This window comes from Balaenoptera acutorostrata, chromosome 13 (genome assembly GCF_949987535.1).
Source record: "Balaenoptera acutorostrata chromosome 13, mBalAcu1.1, whole genome shotgun sequence".
NCBI classification, from domain to species: Eukaryota; Metazoa; Chordata; class Mammalia; order Artiodactyla; family Balaenopteridae; genus Balaenoptera; species Balaenoptera acutorostrata.
Window position 1 is genome coordinate 75,116,516 of NC_080076.1, and position 16,909 is coordinate 75,133,424.

General features: G+C 53.8%; 1 protein-coding gene across 1 annotated transcript in view; it reads right to left on the reverse strand.

Annotated features, from left to right (window-relative positions):
- Positions 1-643: 643 nt before the first annotated feature.
- TRPV4 (transient receptor potential cation channel subfamily V member 4) overlaps positions 644-16,909 on the reverse strand; it is a 36,402-nt gene continuing 20,136 nt past the window's right edge. The window contains exons 4-16 of the mRNA XM_057526750.1: positions 14,932-15,084; positions 14,072-14,212; positions 13,111-13,409; positions 11,435-11,614; positions 9,982-10,140; positions 9,521-9,613; positions 9,305-9,378; positions 8,430-8,595; positions 8,124-8,190; positions 5,030-5,346; positions 3,508-3,635; positions 1,782-1,903; positions 644-1,309 (exon numbers count right to left, since the gene is read on the reverse strand). Of these exons, the coding sequence (XP_057382733.1) occupies positions 1,152-1,309; positions 1,782-1,903; positions 3,508-3,635; positions 5,030-5,346; positions 8,124-8,190; positions 8,430-8,595; positions 9,305-9,378; positions 9,521-9,613; positions 9,982-10,140; positions 11,435-11,614; positions 13,111-13,409; positions 14,072-14,212; positions 14,932-15,084 (2,057 nt within the window). The 3' untranslated portion in view covers positions 644-1,151. The remainder of the gene's footprint in view (positions 1,310-1,781; positions 1,904-3,507; positions 3,636-5,029; positions 5,347-8,123; positions 8,191-8,429; positions 8,596-9,304; positions 9,379-9,520; positions 9,614-9,981; positions 10,141-11,434; positions 11,615-13,110; positions 13,410-14,071; positions 14,213-14,931; positions 15,085-16,909) is intronic.

Consider the following 16,909-nt stretch of genomic DNA (forward strand, 5'->3'; position numbering starts at 1 on the left):
TCGGCCTTCAACTCCAGCTCACATTCACAGCCCCGACGGCACGCGGTCCCATCCACAAGCACTCTCACGGCTCCAGTCACCACCACTGTCCTTACTAAGGCCGCTCTCATCCTCACCGTCACCCCGCTGCTGACACTGGATGGCTCACCCATCTCTGTGCCTGTCATCTCCGCCTCTGCTCTGCCCTCTCCCAGCAGCTTTCCTACCCACCAGCACATCAGTGTTCCCCCACCAGCATCACTACCCCATGATGAGCTTTACAGTCTCCCCACTAGCATTACTCTCCCCCACCAGTGTCATTACCCCCTCCCAGCATTTCGATAGGTTTACTATCTCCCCCCAGCATCACTATCCCTCCGCCAGCACTCCTCCTCTCCTCACTCCCTTTGTCTCTACCTTCCCATCACACTCCACTCTCACCTCCATCTCTCAGGCCACCACCCCTGTCCAGCCCCCACCAACCATCACCCTAAACATCACCTTGGTCGTTACTACTAACCCTCGTTCTGTTCTCATCCCCACCGCCCCATCCCCCCGACGCGAGCATCTCTTAGCTCGTCCATCTCTGTGCTGTCATCCCCGTGCCTGTTACCGTCTTCCCCACCGTCTCCACAATCAGTGAACATTTATTGAGCACCAACAATCCCCTACAGAACACACAGAAGGCGCAGCCCCACCCCGACGGCCCGGCCCTTCAGCAAAGCCACCCCGCTCCAGCCCAGGGTGGCCTGTGCCGCCAGGGCGTGGGGCGGGGCCGGGGGCTTAGCCGGCGGCAGTGCACCTGGGACGGGGGCCTGAGGCCTCTGCCAGGCTCCAGTTGGGGGCGGAGGTTGTGCCACTTTCCTGAGAACAGAGCAAATAAATAAATGGAGAGGCCAGGGTCTGAGCCCCGGTGGGCGGAGAGACTGGTGTTGCTTACGTGACTCCATGGGAGTGAGACAGGTGGCCAGGAGCCCCGTGCCCGGGTGGGGAGGTGGGGCTGGAGGCAGGAGCCTGGGGACCAGAGGGTCCTGGGGCCCCCCTGGCATCTCCATCTGGCCCTCACCTCTGGGGGTCGAAGGAGGGTGCGGGGGACACCCCAGGAGGCGCCGCCGAAATGCGGGTGGACTAGAAATGGGCAGTGGAGGGGACCCTACTCCTGCCGGCAGCCCCTAGAGGGGGGCGTCGTCAGTCCTCCACCTGGGGGGATAACTCTTCTGGTGGCCGTCACAGCTGGGGTTCCCCACGTTGTCCAGAGGCACCACCACCTCGTCCGGGTTCGAGTTCTTGTTCAGCTCCACCACGCGGGGCACCACCGAGGACCAACGATCTGTAGTGAGCGCGGCGGAGGGAAGGGTGAGGGTTGGCGGAGAGTGCACATGCATATATCGAGTACCTTCTGTGTACCGGGCACTCCACAGTGATCTAAAGGGGGAGGTATATTATCCCTGTTTTATAGAGGTGGAAAGTGGGGCTCAGAGAGGTCACAGAGTCTGCCCAGGAACACACAGGAGTAAATGAAAGAATAAGAATTCAAGCCTGGGTCAGGAGGCCTGAGTGCCCATGACCTCTCCACTGCATCTCATGCACTCAGCTGAGTGGAACGGAGGGGCCCCAGGCCTTCACAAGCAGCGGAGGAAGCTCAGTGGCCAGCCCATCGGACCCTTCCATTCTACAGATGTGAACACTGAGTCCCAGAAAAGGAACAGGACTGCTCAAAACAAACCAGTGATGAGGAGGACCAGGGCTCCCGCTCTGCACCCCTGAATGTCCCCCACCCCTCCACTCCGCCCTCCACTCACCCCTCCGGAGGCGGCCCACGGTGTGCGAGAAGCCGTAATACTGGTAGTTCTCGTTCTTGCCGGGGTCCTCGTTAATGATGCCCAAGTTCTGGTTCCAGTGAGACCAGTTTACCTCGTCCACCCTGGTGGGGCCACAGCGGAGAGAGGGTCAAGGGGAGCCCCCCAGAGACAGCACCCCTTCCCCACCCCCAGGCGGCATCCCTGTTCCAGCCTCCCGGCATACCCTCCTTTTTTTTATTCTGATAAAATATATATAACATAAAATTTGCCATTTCAACCACTTTTTTTTTTTTTTTTGGCTGCTCCACGCAGCTTGCAAGATCTTAGTTTCCCTGCCAGGTGTCTGTCCTGGCAGTAAAAGCACGGAGTCTTAACCACTGGACCGCCAGGGAAGTTCCCCTCAACCACTTTTGAGTGTACAATTCAATGGCATTAAATACATTCCTAAGATTGTGCAACCATCACCCCTATCTATTTCCAAAACATTTTCATCACCCCAAACAGAAATTCTGTACCCATTAAGCAATAACTCCCCATTCCCCTTCCCACCAACCCCTGGTAACCTCTGTTCTACTTTCTTTCTCTATGAATTTAACTATTCTGGACATTTCATGTAAGTAGAATCATTCAGCATGTGGCCTTTGTGTCTGGCTGCTTTCACTTAGCATCATGTTTTCAAGTTTTATCCACAATGTACCCTGGATCAGTACTGCATTCCTTTTTATGGCTGAATAATATTCCATTGTGTGGAAAGACCTTATTTGTACGGGTATATATCCATTCATCTGAAGATGGACACCCTCCTTCTTGATATTCTCACTCTTATTATTGAGACACCCTCCTAAAGTAAGGTTATACCCTTTTGGGCCCAAATGGGCTCAAGATAATTTTTCCTTTCTAAAATTATTTTTAAGTTATTTTCATTCAGTTTCCATTTTTTGAGCATTTTTTCCTATGGGTCAGGACCCAGCAAGGAAGATACATTCTCTGTTCCCATTTTACAGATGAGGAAACTGAGGCTTGAACTATTCATCCAAGGTTACAAAGCTGATAAATCACAGTCAGGGCTTGAACTTCAAATTCAAATTGAACAGGACTGACTAGCTGGCCTGTGAGGTGGGGGCTATCATAGCAGAAACTGACTTTGCCTGACTCCAAACATGATGCTTACGCTCTGTGCTGGCAACCACATTACAGAGTCCCCTTAAAAGAAAAGATTCACCCAGGGGTTCCCCTAAGAAGCTGGCATTCCCTGTGCATCTGGGTAACATCCCAAGCCCTGGAAGCTGCTGATAACTCAGATTCCCCCTTTCAGCCGGAGACCTGAAACCCACCCCATTGGTTCGCCGACAGAGGGTGGTGCCCTGTGATGAGAACCCGCCTCTGAGTCCGCTTCCTCCAGCAAAGGACAGAGCAGTAACACTGGTTGCGTGGGGGGGCGGGGTGGGGGGGGAGTCTGTCCCAACGTGCGTCAGGTGCTGGCCGCGCACATCTCACGTGCCAACCTGTCTAATCCACACAGATGGCTGAGGGAGTGATGCTATCATTGTCCCCATTTCACAGATGAAGAAACCAAGGCTGAGAACTAAACCAACTGGCTCAAGATCAGCCGGTGGAACTGAGTTCTGGTTGGGCCCATGGGGGCCTCAGTGGCTCGGGAAGTGGCAATGGGTAGAAAACGTAAGGAGGCCCAATGGTCCTGCCCTGCCCACTCACCCGGCCTCACCTGAAGCACCACCTGCGGTCTGGAGTGCCGTCCGAGCTCTTGCCCACGGTCACCATCTCGCCGGAGCGGAAGGCCTTCCTCAGGAACACAGGGAAGGAGCGCTCGATGTCCAGGATGGTGGTGGCCCACTGCGGGGAGGGGAGGACGGTGGGCAGGCGTGGGTGAGCCGCCCCCAGCCTCGCCTAACTGCTCTCAAGGCAGGAATGATTCAGTGGGCCAGTCTGGGTAAAGAACTAGGCTTCCCAGCTCCCACTGCCTCTGGATTAAAAACTCAAATACCCACAGGGGCCTGGCAGAAGAAAATGAATGAAGAAGGATCAACATCCTGTGCCCCAGGACACCATGTGTCCCCTCGGTGCTGGGCATCCCCAGGGAGGGGTGGGGACTGGGGCAGACCGGGGGGTGCAGGTCCCCCACCCCGTGTAAAGGAAGCAGCCACCTCTCATCTATCTGAGCGCTGCCAGGCAGGAATGTGAGTTCACCTTGCCAGGCTTCCAACCGTTCAAGAAAGGCCAGAAATCTGGATTCTTCTATGACATCTCTTAATTTAAAAGTTTTGCATTAATAAAAAAAAATATGGTGATGCAGGAAAAAAATAAATCTGGGCTGGTCAAATCCAGTCCATAGGCTGCCAGTGGCATCTTATGAGTTATACTCAGTGGGGAAACTGAGGCCCAGGGAAGTAAGCGGTATGGATAAAGGTTAAGAGCAGGTCCAGATGGTTCCCTGAGACCCAGACCTGGGAGGAGGACCTTGGAGTTTTTTCTCACTGCGCCTTTTCCTGGAAATGTACCACGTGATGGTAAATGTGGACGCTGCGTTCCCGGGCCTTGCAGAGACACTGAATTTATTGGGAACCCCAGTTCTCGAACTGCATGCACCCAGGCGGGCTGTGACCCCCACGCCCAGGGCCTCTGCTGTCTAGGACTGCACGGCAACCTGTGGGAAGCAAAGGCAGCAGCTCCCCAGCACCCACGAGGCCCACACCTATATCCAACCACATCTGCTTGGCGGGGGGCAGGTGGGGAACCTGGAAGCTCCCCCTGGGCTGGTAAAAGCCCCTCTGATGGGATTGCTGATGCTTCCCGGCTCTGGGGTGGCCTGTACACATGCCAGCCTTGTCTCTTGGGCCAGGGTGGGGCACGGAAGCTGCCCCACCCCATGCTCACTGCAGAACCCTCACTGAAATGTGAAATGTGATGCTCTTTGAGCATTTCCTGTGCCGACAGAGCTCACTCAGCGGAGCCGCGTGAAGCTGACTGTATACCACAAACCGGACCACGAGGGAATCTGAGCCCACTGCTAGTGGTCAGGCAAGAAGCCACCTGGAAATGTGTTAGGCGGCTCTGGGGAACAGATGGCAGTCTTCGGTGCCCATTTTACAGACAGGGCAGTGGAGGCAGAATGAGATGGTGTGGCTCGCCTAGAGCACAAGGCCGAGGAGGTGAGGCGGGTCAGTTGGGCCCATCTTAGAAGGAGAAGAGTGGCGGGCAGGGTGGGGATGGGAGCCCTGGGGCCTCACCTGCAGCTTCCAGATGTGCTTGCTCTCCTTGGACACCTGGCCCACCGTCTCCCCCATGAGGGCGATGAGCATGTTGAGGAGCAGCACGAACGTGAGGATGATGTAGGTGACGAGCAGGATGATGAAGACCACGGGGTACTTGGTGCTGCTCAGCATCTCCAGGTCGCCCATGCCGATGGTCAGCTTGAAGAGGTCCAGGAGGAAGGTGCTGAAGGTCTCGCTGTCACGGCACGAGGGGTACGTGGGCACTGTGCAGTTGGTGTGGTCCTCGCTGCACATCTTCATGTTGGCACACGGGTTCAGGAGGGAGACCAGGGCTGTGGGAGGGACGGCGGTGATGTTCACCGAGGGTGAGGACGCCGGCTGAGAAGTGGGGAGGACCCTTCCCATTTGATGGAGGGGAACGCTGAGGCCTGGTTAGGGGATAGCGCTGGCCCAAGGTTACTGAGCGTGGAAGCCAAGCCAGCAGTCACATCTGGGCCCTTCTGCATGCAAAGCCTTTGCTCTGTCCACAAACTCTTGTTAACAAGGAAGAGGCTCCCAGGACCTAGTCCAGTGGTTCTCAACCAGGAGTCATTTTTCCCCCAGGGCACCTTTGGTAGGTCTAGAGACATTTTTGGTTGTCACAGCTGGAGGGGGGAACACTAGTGGCACCTAGTGGGTAAAGATTAGGGATGCTGGGACTTCCCTGGTGGTCCAGTGGTTAAGACTCCGCACGTCCACTGCAGGGGGCGTGGGTTCGATCCCTGGTCAGGGAACTAAGAAACCGCGTGCCATGCGGCATGGCCAAAAAAATTTTTTTAAAAAGACCAGCAATGCTGCTCAGCATCCCACCATGCACTGGACAGTTCCCACCACAGGGAATTATCTGATCCCAAATGTCAGCAGTGCCAAGGCTAAGAAAAACCTCATCGAGCCTGTTGTCCTTAGAGGTCTCGGGAGCCTGGAATGCCAGCATTCTGGGGGCAGACTCTCTCACATGCTCCTGTTTCCCAGCTCACGGCAGCTCAGAGAGGAAGGGTGGAAGAAGCCGTTCTCACTAAGGCCCTCACCCCCTCCAGACATCTCAAACTGATCGTGGTGTTCATCCCTTCCCACTAAACCCAGACGAAGCTTCAGAGTCCTTCTCAACACAGTTTAGCACCAACATCTGCATCTGCTCCTACACCATTCACAGCAGGGAGCACGAGGGGGCTGAGCCCCTTCAGTCAGTGGGGCATAGACGGTCACCATGCCTTCAACCTGGGATTACAGTAAGCAGGTTCCAACTCATATACTACTGCTATTCAATTCTGTAGCGACTGCTGAAATATGTGTTGAGAAGGATTCTGTGATCCATTAGCAATGTCTGTCATGGGCACAATAGTGGAAAACAGCAGCACACATACCATGTTTGGGATATGTCAGCCTCAGAATGCAGATCTAGTGTTCCCTAGCAGGAGAAGCCCTGGGACCAAGCTGACCACTAAGTTGCTACTTTAACCGCTAGGTTTCTGCCTCAGTTTCTATATTTAGGACTGTGGTACGGCTGGACTCTTGATATGACTTTCAAACCACTGGAGAACCCTTGACAATCTGTCTAGTTCTTTCCAGTCCTACTCCTGGTAGGGGCAGCTGGACCCTGTCCTTCTCTCCCCAGCTAAGCTAAGGCCACAGTTCTCCTTCTCCAAAATAATCCACACAGAGCCTTGGCACCATCTGGGTTAAAATATCACCATCATCAGATTCCTGCTGCCAGTGCTGGTTCCTAGACCAACCTCCTCAGATGTGAATGTGGCCTGGTGAAGCCTGAGTTGGTCACTCCCTTTTGGAGACTGGGCATTGGATGGCAGATCACCCACCCCTTGGGAACCAGCCCAACAGCTTGATTAGTTTCCCCATCCCTGGTCCTTCCCCCATGGTCTGTGCCACTGAGGTCCCACAGCATCAGGTCATCAAGGAGAAAGCCTATTAGAGGGAGCCAGTGCTGAGCCTTAAGAAAGACCTGGGCTGGGGCTTCCCTGGTGGCGCAGTGGTTAAGAATCCACCTGCCAATGCAGGGACACGGGTTCGAGCCCTGGTCCGGGAGGATCCCACATGCTGCAGAGCAACTAAGCCCATGCGCCACAACTACTGAGCCTGCAAGCCACAACTACTGAAGCCTGCACACCTAGACCCCATGCTCCGCAACAAGAGAGGCCACCGCAGTGAGAAGCCCGCGCACCGCAGCGAAGAGCGGCCCCCGCTCGCAGCAACTAGAGAAAGCCCGCGCGCAGCAACGAAGACCCAACGCAGCCAAAAATAAAATAAATAAATTTATAAAAAAAAAAAAAAAAGAAAGACCTGGGCTGGTAGATGAATGATTAAAAGGCACCCTCCCCTGTAACCACACCCCTTCAATGTGGCTTTGTAGCTCCTGCCACCAAGAGGGTAGAGTCTATTTCCCCACTCCTTGAACCAAGGCTGGCTTTAAGACTTGCTTTGGCCAATAGGGTGAAGCAGAATTGATGCTGTGCCAGGCAGTGACCTTGAACACTTCTGCTCACATTCTGGGAACCCTCAGACCACCATGTGACCAAGTCCAAGCTAGCCGGCTGGAGATGAGTGACCCTGGGGAAGACAGCGAAGTCACCCCCAACAGAGGCCACCCCCTAGCTACACCAGTCAGCCAGCAGCCAACCCGCCAGCTGAGCACAGACACAGGAGCCCATCAAGATTAGCCAAACCTGGCCCAGGTCGGCACAACCACCCAGCTGGGCCACAGACTTGAACGTAATCATCAGTGGTAATTGTTTTAAGCCACTAAGTTTTGGGTGGCTTCTTTTGCAACAATAGCTAAGACACCAGTTTTACCATTCCCTAGCTTTTGAACTTGGGCACATTATTTAACCTTTCTAAGCCTTGGTTTCCTTATCTGTAAAAGGTGATAAGAAAGGCACTTCTCTTACAGACTTGTTGGGAGGATTAAATGAGGCAGGAATGGGAAAGGACTTAGCCCAGTGCCAGGCACACAATGAGAACTCTACAAACGCTGGTCATTTTCCTCCACACATTGTGGTGGCCGCTCCAGTCCCGGTACCACCCCGCCAGGCCCACCTGGGCACCCGGAGCTCACCTGAAGCGTAGCCAATCATGAAGAGCAAGTAGACCAGCAGGAAGCGGAAAAGATCTTTGAAGAGGATCTAAAGACCCCGGCGGGAATATGGAGGCAAAGATGAGACACGTGGTTTCTCGCTTTCCCAACACCTCATCCCAAATCTTCTCTCCAGCTCCACTCTGTCCCTCTCCGATGTCCAGGCCCTGCCCACTGCCCCCACAGCACCCCACAGCCTCAAGGCCGCCAGCACTGTCTGTACATATGTGGTGTGTGTGGCTTCCTCCGAGGACATGCAAGTCCAGAGGGAACCCCCCCACCCCATACCTTCTGGATCATGATGCTATAGGTCCCCGTCAGCTTCAGCCCACGGGTGAAGTAAAGGGCGTTCATCCAGCCCAGGACCAAGGCAAAGACCATGACGGCCAGGTAGGCCTCAATCCCCGCCAGGTAGAGGGCTGCCGAGACTATCACCAGCACAGAGTAGATGAAGCTACAGGGCAGCAGAGATCACAAGAGGGGCCAAAGGGGAGAGGGGAGAATGAGGCCCTGGAGGGGGAGGCATGCCCTCAAGCCCTCTAGGTAGTAGGACAGCCCAATGACACCCGGAAGAGAAACCATGTGGATTCACTGGGTTCCCCAGCATCCTGTTAACCAGAACGCTCAATTAATTGGCAACTGATACGTGTGTAATGGCCCTGAGGCCCTACCAGAACCCAAAGTGATGTCCTTTGGAATTGGTAGAGAAAGATTCAGGGGTGTTCAGTGGTGATTTTGTGGCTAAGTGAATTTTCATTGTTCTCTAACTCTAAGGAAAAGGGAAAAGAAGTAACACACACGTAACAACACATCCTGTGCCCTAGGCAGACATCATTAATCAATCCCAGCACTCTTTCCCACTAAACACAGACACAGCCTCAAGATTCTTAACATGGGCACTCCTGGCAGACATTAGCGATTAATCACAAGCATAAGAGGTTAAATTATTTCTATCCATGGTGTATATGGTGATAACTCTTTAGCAATCAGAATCTTGCTTTAACCAGAAGACCCTTTTGCTTGACACTGGCCTTGTCCTGATCAGGCTGGGTGAATTCACTCCTAACAGAGTCAGCCCCCATCCCACCACCAAACCTGGATGATGTCCCTCCCAACCCCACCTTCCTCACCCAGAAGCTGCCACCCCAGGGACCTCTACTCACTAGAGTAGTTGGAAGGAGCCATCGACGAAGAGAGAATTCACTCCAGGGCATTTCTTCATGAACAAGTCTTTGATCTGGAGGAAGGGAGGGGACATGTGAGAGAGGTGGAGCCGACAGAAGTGCAGAGGGGAGGAGAATGGAGCTAAAAGAGGTGGAGGGAGAGGAGGGGGACGGGCAGGGTGGGCGGGGGGATGAGGGGGGAGGCCAAGTACTCACGTTGGTGAAAAAGAACAGGACCCCGGTGAAGAGCGTGATGATCTCGCCGGCCAGCCTCAGGTAGTCCACCGTGGTGAGGTAAGGGTATGGCGGCTGCGGGGCAGGGAGCATGCAAGTCCTCCCCCAGCCCCACCAACATCCGGTCCCAGATCCATATGTTCCCCAATGCCCCGAACATCTATGCCCTGTGGAGCCTCCTCCCTCACCCTCTTCCCCCTCGGTGTGGGGTAGGCACCTCCCCATCCGTTTCTTTTTTTTTTTTCGGCTGCACCACACAGCTTGTGGGATCTTAGTTCCCCCGACCAGGGATTTACTGAACCCAGACCCTCAGCAGTGAGAGCACGGAGTCTTAACCACTGGACTGCCAGGGAATTCCCCCTATCCATCCCTAAGCCTTCTCCAGTCCCTCCCACGGGGGACCCCGTTGTGCCCCAGCTTCTGCCTGGCTCGCGGTCACTCACAGTGCCCTCCAGAGGCTGGTAGTAGGCGGTGAGGGTAAAGATGACCATGGCGCACAGATAGGAGGCCACGTTGATGTAGAAAGAAACGGCCCCGAACTTTCGCCACTTGTCCCGAAGTAGTTCATTGATGGGTTCCACGGCCAGCATCTCATAGCGGTTCTGTGGAAGTCGGGGTGGTCAGGGGGCTAGACAGGCTGACTCCAGTACGCCTTCCCCCACCCTCTGCCCTGGGAGCACTTTTTCCTCCTAACTCATTCTTCAACGACACCCAAACTTCTGGGCTCAGCATTCGAGGCTCTGCCCAATTCTGCCCCAACTTACCTTTCCAGCCTGTTCTAGACTCATAGAACCCAGAGCTAGAAAGATCCCTAAAGAATATCTATTCTTGTAGTCCCCAAACTCCAATCTGTGGATGGTGCCAAGCCGCTGGCAGCAAAATCACCTATGGAGCTTGTTAAAAATATAAATCCCTGGGTTTCAACCTCAGAAGTTCTGATTCAGGAAGTGGGACTTGGAAATTTAGCCCAAGGATAATAAATACTTGACTCACCACAATTTTCCATTTCTGAACCCAGGACAGACGTCAATAATTGAGTCCCACACAATAGTTCTCTATACAGTTCCCTGGGCAGACACTACCAATCAATCAGAGTTTGCAGCAGAGATGCTAAACTTCCCACCATCCCCAATCTAAATCAAGTTGGTCACTAATTTCAAAGATGAGGGAAGTGAGCTCTGGTAGGGGAAAGGCATCTGTCCAGGCTCACAGAGCCGGGGCTAGAAGGGAGACCTTCTGCACCCAGGCCCCAGCACTTTCTGCCCCATTTGTACAGTATCCTGTCCCTTTAACGACTTGAGTCTCTTTATCATCAAGGATTTGTGCAATTATGTAGTCACAAAGATGTCACTGCAGTGTTACTCCTGATAGTTAAGTGCAGAAACAAACCCAAATGACCAAGAATAGAGGAATGGTTAATTAGAATGTGGTACATTTCCACGCAGCAATGATATTGCAGAAGAATATTTAATGGTGCAGAACGATGTTCATAAGATATTCCTAAGTCAAAAAAAAGAGCTTTTAAAAACTTCATATAACAAATGCTAATGATAATAGCTGACACCTAATGTTTACCCTGCGCCAGGCTGTTCATTTGGTCCTCCCAGCAACCCAATGGGAAATGCTCTATCTTTATCCACATGGTACAAAAGAGGAAGCTGCAACTCAGAGAGGTTGGGTCGTTTGTCCTGAGTCACACAGCACGTAAGTTACAGAGCCAGGATCCTGAACCAGTCCTGCTTGCCCCTGAAGCCCAACCCTTACAACCTCCCATTGCCCCCCAGTGCCAGATGCTGTTCTGGGCACTTAGTTGGCTTCTTCTTTTGCATCCAGTTCACAGACCCACCACTTTGGGCCCCTCCTTCACTGGGCCCCATCTCCTGCCCTGATGCCTACCTCGATCCTGCTGTTGTACACCAGGATCTCCAGCACAGAGGCCTCTTCCCCACACGTGTCCAGGGAGGAGAGGTCATAGAGTGAGGAATACACTGGCCCGTAGGCCCAGTCCTTGAACTTGCGGGATAGATGCCTGGTGTCCTCGTCTGTCACCTCCCGACGGATGATGTGCTGAAAGATCTGCATGGGAGGAGGGAGGGTCACGGGGTCCTCTGGGGGGCAGGGAGCACTGCTGCTGGGCCACACACATTGGAGCGACCCTGGGAGCTGGGCCAGTCCATCAAATAGCACCTCCCCAGAGAGCAGGATGGAGGGAAGGGTAAAATATTTACTGAGCACCTGCTGTATGCTGGACCCTTTCCTCACATCATCTTGTTTAATTCCTACCCTTACCATCCTGGTTGACAGATGAGCAAACAGAGGCTCAGAGAAAAGAAGGATGTCCCCTGAGGCCACACAGCCCACTGAAGCCAGACTGAACCCAGGTCAGCCTTAAAAACCTGAGTTGTCATGAGTATCTTCTTTATATAATTAAAACAGCAATTAATCAATCTTACTGATCAGTTAAATCTAGTAATAATTATCCTATTCGGTCCTTCTTATTGCTACTCCTACTATCTCTGGCTTACACACAGGGGAACCGGGGAACAGATCCAGGTGGGAGTCCCCCCAGGCCACAGAGTCCAATAGGCAAAGACAGATTTTAAACCTAGGCCTTTTCTACCGCCTCAGGACTCTGGTATAATTGTGATTTTAGTAATTTTTTGCTATATTTTTATTAGAGGAATAATAAACCTTACCGATTATTGAGCACTTATTACCCATCCCAGGATCTTTATTAACAGCTTTAAGTGGATCACCTCATTGAGTTGTCAGAACACTATACCACAGGGCACTATTGTTATCCCCATTTTACAGATGAGGAAACAGAGGCACAGAGAGGTGAGATGCCTGAGGTGACATGCTGGGAAGTGGCAGAGCCTGGCCTTGGACCCAGGTACTCCTGACTCTAGAGAACCCCAGATTTGGTTCTCAATCAGGGCGATGGGTGCCCCCCACCAGGGGACAATTTGGCAATGTCTGGAGACATTTGGGGTTGTCACAATCGGTGGGAGGTACTACTGGCATCTAGTGGGTCGAGGCCAGGGATGCAGCTAAACATCCCACAATGACACAGAGCAGCCCCACACCCCAGAACATCCAGACCCAAATGTCAGTAGTGCCCAAGCTGAGAAATCCTGCTCTAGGCCCTGTGCTGTGAGGCCAGAGAGGGAAGCAACTGGCACACAGCCACTCAGCAGGTTAGAGGCTGAGCCAGGACCCCTGCCATGGAGTAGAGGGGAGTACTGCAGGGCTGCAGCTCTGGGACTCAGTTCTCTGTCAGTGGCTTGCCCTGGCTGGTGGGAACGGGGCAGTGAGCATCCAGTGGGGTGGGAGGAGCAGAGAGGCTCTGGGATGAGGTTGAATAGCTTGGCTGGACAATAGGGAGCCATAGCAGGTTCTTGAGCTGGGACATCTGCACAATGGGGTTGGCAGGATGGGAGGTGGGTGGTATATTAATAATAATGCATGCCAGCATCAGTCCCTCCCCTGTGTGTGTGTGTGTGTGTGTGTGTGTGTGTGTATGTGTGAATGGAGGGGCAAGAATGGGTGTGTGCCCCCGGCCCTGCACTCACCCCGATCTTGCCCGTCTTGGCGGCCATCATGAGGGGCGAGAGGCCGTCGTTGTTGAGCACGGCCTCCAGGTTGCTGTCGGGGAAGAGGCGGGCACACTTGAGCAGCAGCAGGTCGTACATCTTGGTGACGAACTTGGTGTTCTCGCGAGTGTTGTCCGCGATGGCCACCAGCGCGTGCAGCACTGTGTTGCCACGGGAGTCCTGGCGCCGCATGTCCGCCTTCTTGTGCGGGTTCTCTGTCAGGTAGTTGACGATGTGGGGCTGGTTGGTGCAGGCCGCCAGCGACAGGGGCAGCTCGCCTGTGGGTGGGGGGGCGGTCAGTGACGGGGCCCCGGGGGCGGACACTCAGGGGCAGACGCCGTGACAATGGACGCAGTGCCCACGGTCAACGTGGACGAGCCCCGGCCGACTGCACGTGTCTGGAGGCGATGCCCCCGGGTAGACGGAGGCAGCTATTTGGGGGGGGGGCGGGGGACGGGGGGGGCGTGTGACTTGGAGGCCGTGAGGGATTCTTTAAGGGACTTTGTGCCTGAACCCCAAATAACATGTGCCTTTGAGCAGGGGTGAAATTTAAAATCTTTCATGGGTCCAACTGGGACCCATGGCGGTGATGGAATTTGGGCCCTGCAATGCGACCATCAGTCCCAGCTTAAGTCAGACTGGAGGGTGCGAGTGCTAAGGGGCGGGGACACCCCATCACAGCCCTCGGATCCCATCACGATCCCCACTGTAGAGATGGGGAAGCTGAGGCTCGGGGCAGTGTGGTGATTCTCTACTCCTCAAAGACAAGACCTCAGTGACCAAGACCAGCAAGGCAGCCTGTGTACCGGGTGCTGTCTGGGCCCGTGGCCAGCGCAGCCCTGGCTGTTTGGGGAGGGGTCAGGGCTGCCAGCACTACCATAGACCCCCCGCCCCCAGCCTCTCCCCCGTGGGCCCCAGGCCCCACCGGGTCCCTCCTCACCAAAGTAGAAGTAGCCTCCCTCATCCTTGGGCTGGAAGAAGCGTCCCCGGGCCTGGGCGTGAACATCGGCACCTTGGGCCACCAGGAGCTCCACATAGTGTTTGCAGCGGCGCTCAATGGCGATGTGCAGGGCAGTCTGGCCTGGGATGGGGTGGGGGACAGTCACCAGGGGCAGAGACCCGACCAGTCGTGGGAGGCACTGGGGTGCAAAAGGGAGAAATCCACCCGAGGGCAGCAAATAGACCTTCAGACATTCCCGGATGTGGAGTCTCTGATGCCCGAGGTCCCAGATCTGCTGCATCATGCAAGCAGAATCTTAGGCTCAAGGGATATCCAACTTGGAGGGTCCCAAATGTGGGAACTTTTCAGACTCATAAGAGGCTTTCATCCTAGAGGAAACAACGGCATCATGGTCTCACAGAATTTGGGATATAAAATTCACAGCCTTTGAATCTGCATATCCAGGAATCTGAAAGGTCAAGTTGGATTCATAGATCTCAGAATTTAGACCCAGGGAGCTGGCACTGGTGACACCTGTGCCTTTCTGAGCTGTTGGTTCATAGAACTATTACAACAAAGCCTCAGAGTACCCAGAACCTGAGCATCTTGGGTCCAGATTTCCAAGTTCATGGCCCCTTTGGCTCATTGCATCTGAGAACCTTGGAACCTTTGATTCTGAAACTCAAAATATCAAAGTTGGAAGGGGTAGTTATTGTTCTTTCGTCTGTTCATTCATTCATTCAACAATTGGTTCCTGGGGACGTGCTGGCACTTGGGGCCCAGACTGAAGCTCTCAGTTGGGGGGATGGTTGGACAAGTGGAGACGGTGCCCCCCACCCCCGCCCGGCCCAGGGCCTCACCTCGGTAGTAGATGTCCCGGAAGGGCGAGTTGATGAACTCGCGCATGTTGCCCGTGCGCTCAGCGATGTCCAGAAGCACAGGGATTGTGTCATTGCGGCCGTTGCTCAGATTCAGCAGGGCTTTGGGCAGGCAGGTCTTCCCCGTGGATGGCTCTGTGAGGAGAGACGTGCAGGAGAGGGGCGCTCGGCCCGTGACCCAAACTGCTGGGCAGCTGGGGACAGGGCACTGGGCAGGGAGCCAGACGTCCTGGCCGTGTCGGTCCTCCTCTCCGAGCCTGTTCCCTATCTGCTCCCCATGGTACTGAGAAGGTCAAATAAACTCAGAGGAGCAGAAGTTTTTTAAAACGTGGGAAGCTGCAGCCTGTAGAGAGGTTGGTGTTTACCAAAGCATATTTGGAGAGAATTTTAAAAAATCAAATAAAAAGAGGGAATGCTGAGTTAAACAAAGCCAACCGTATTTCTTCACTACAGGACTTCTCAGAACCTTTAATCTGTTAATGAGGACTGTGAACCTCTAAAAGCAGACCCAGGAGGCAGTCTTTGCCTGCCTATTTGCACATAGATCCTTTTCCCATGAAGCGATTACACTGGTGCCCATAGAGGGGAGCAGAAGGGAGTGCAGCGTTCCCCAAAGTGGAGGCCGTGAGCCATAGTGAACGTGAAATTACCTTAGAGGATTTTGGGGCTTCTGCAGATGCAGCAATAATAACAGTAAAAACCCATGTGTACAAGGTTTCATCCGCTTGTCAAATCCCTCCTGTGAAGTCAGTCTTCGTTTTGTCCTAATGAGTCCTTAACACCTCCCACTAACGCTTACTGTTCCTTTGCAATTTTCTTTCCCTTGTATTAATTTTTATGGTGACATGAGTTGATTTATATCTTTAAAAGAGCAAGTCAATGAAAAGAGAACTCCCCTGTGAATCAGGCAGGGGGCAAAACGGCCAGATGCAGGACGGGGATCAGGAAAGGGATGAGGAATGGGAGAGGCAGGTGTGGGCTGAGGGGCCCGCTCTGGAGTCAGGTCTTTGGGGGCTCGAATTGGGCTTTGCTCCTGATTTCTGTGTGACCTTTTCTGCTTCAGTTTCTTGTCTAGCTAAATTGAGGTTACAAAGGGAAATTGTGGGACTTCCCTGGTGGCGCAGAGGTTAAGAATCTGCTTGCCAATGCAGGAGACATGGGTTCGATCCTTGGTCCAGGAAGATCCCACATGCCACGGAGCAACTAAGCCCGTGCACCACAACTACTGAGCCTGCACTCTAGAGCAGGCGAGCCACAACTGTTGAGCCCACGAACCACAACTACTGAAGCCCACACACCTAGAGCCCACACTCCGCAACAAGCAAAGCCACCGCAATGAGAAGCCCGCGCACCGCAACGAAGAATAGCCCCTGCTTGCCGCAACTAGAGAAAGCCCGCGCACAGCAACAAAGACCCAACGCAGCCATAAATAAATAAATTTATATATATATATAAAAGGGAAATCGTGAGCTAATAGGTATTTGTTGATGAGCCCAGAGCCAGGCAGATAGGAGTCTTCAATAAGTAATACTGCTGCAGTTATTACTCCACGAGAAATGTTTTAGAGCCTCTCCCTAGGTGCTGGGAAGTGGGGAAAACGCAGAGACCTGAATTTCTGTCCCACCGCTCCTAGGAGTGAGGTTGCTCGGACAAGCCTCGTTCTGGCTGCTTTTCGCTACACCCCTGGGGCCCAGCCCAGAGTCGACACCAGGTAACTATGTACTGAATGATAACGGACTCCAGTTCCCCATCTGCATAAGGGGGAGGGGACCCCAAATGCTGGCCGAGGCCCCTGGGGATTCTGTCCAGACACACCCACACTCAATCAGTCCGTTTTCTAATTGTCAGGCAACTCATGATTCTCCACGCTGACCTCGGCATCTTTCCTTCCCCAAACCCCAAACCAGTCTACATGTGTCCCCTTCGTAGATGATGGTGTCCCCAGCCAGCCAAAACTTTT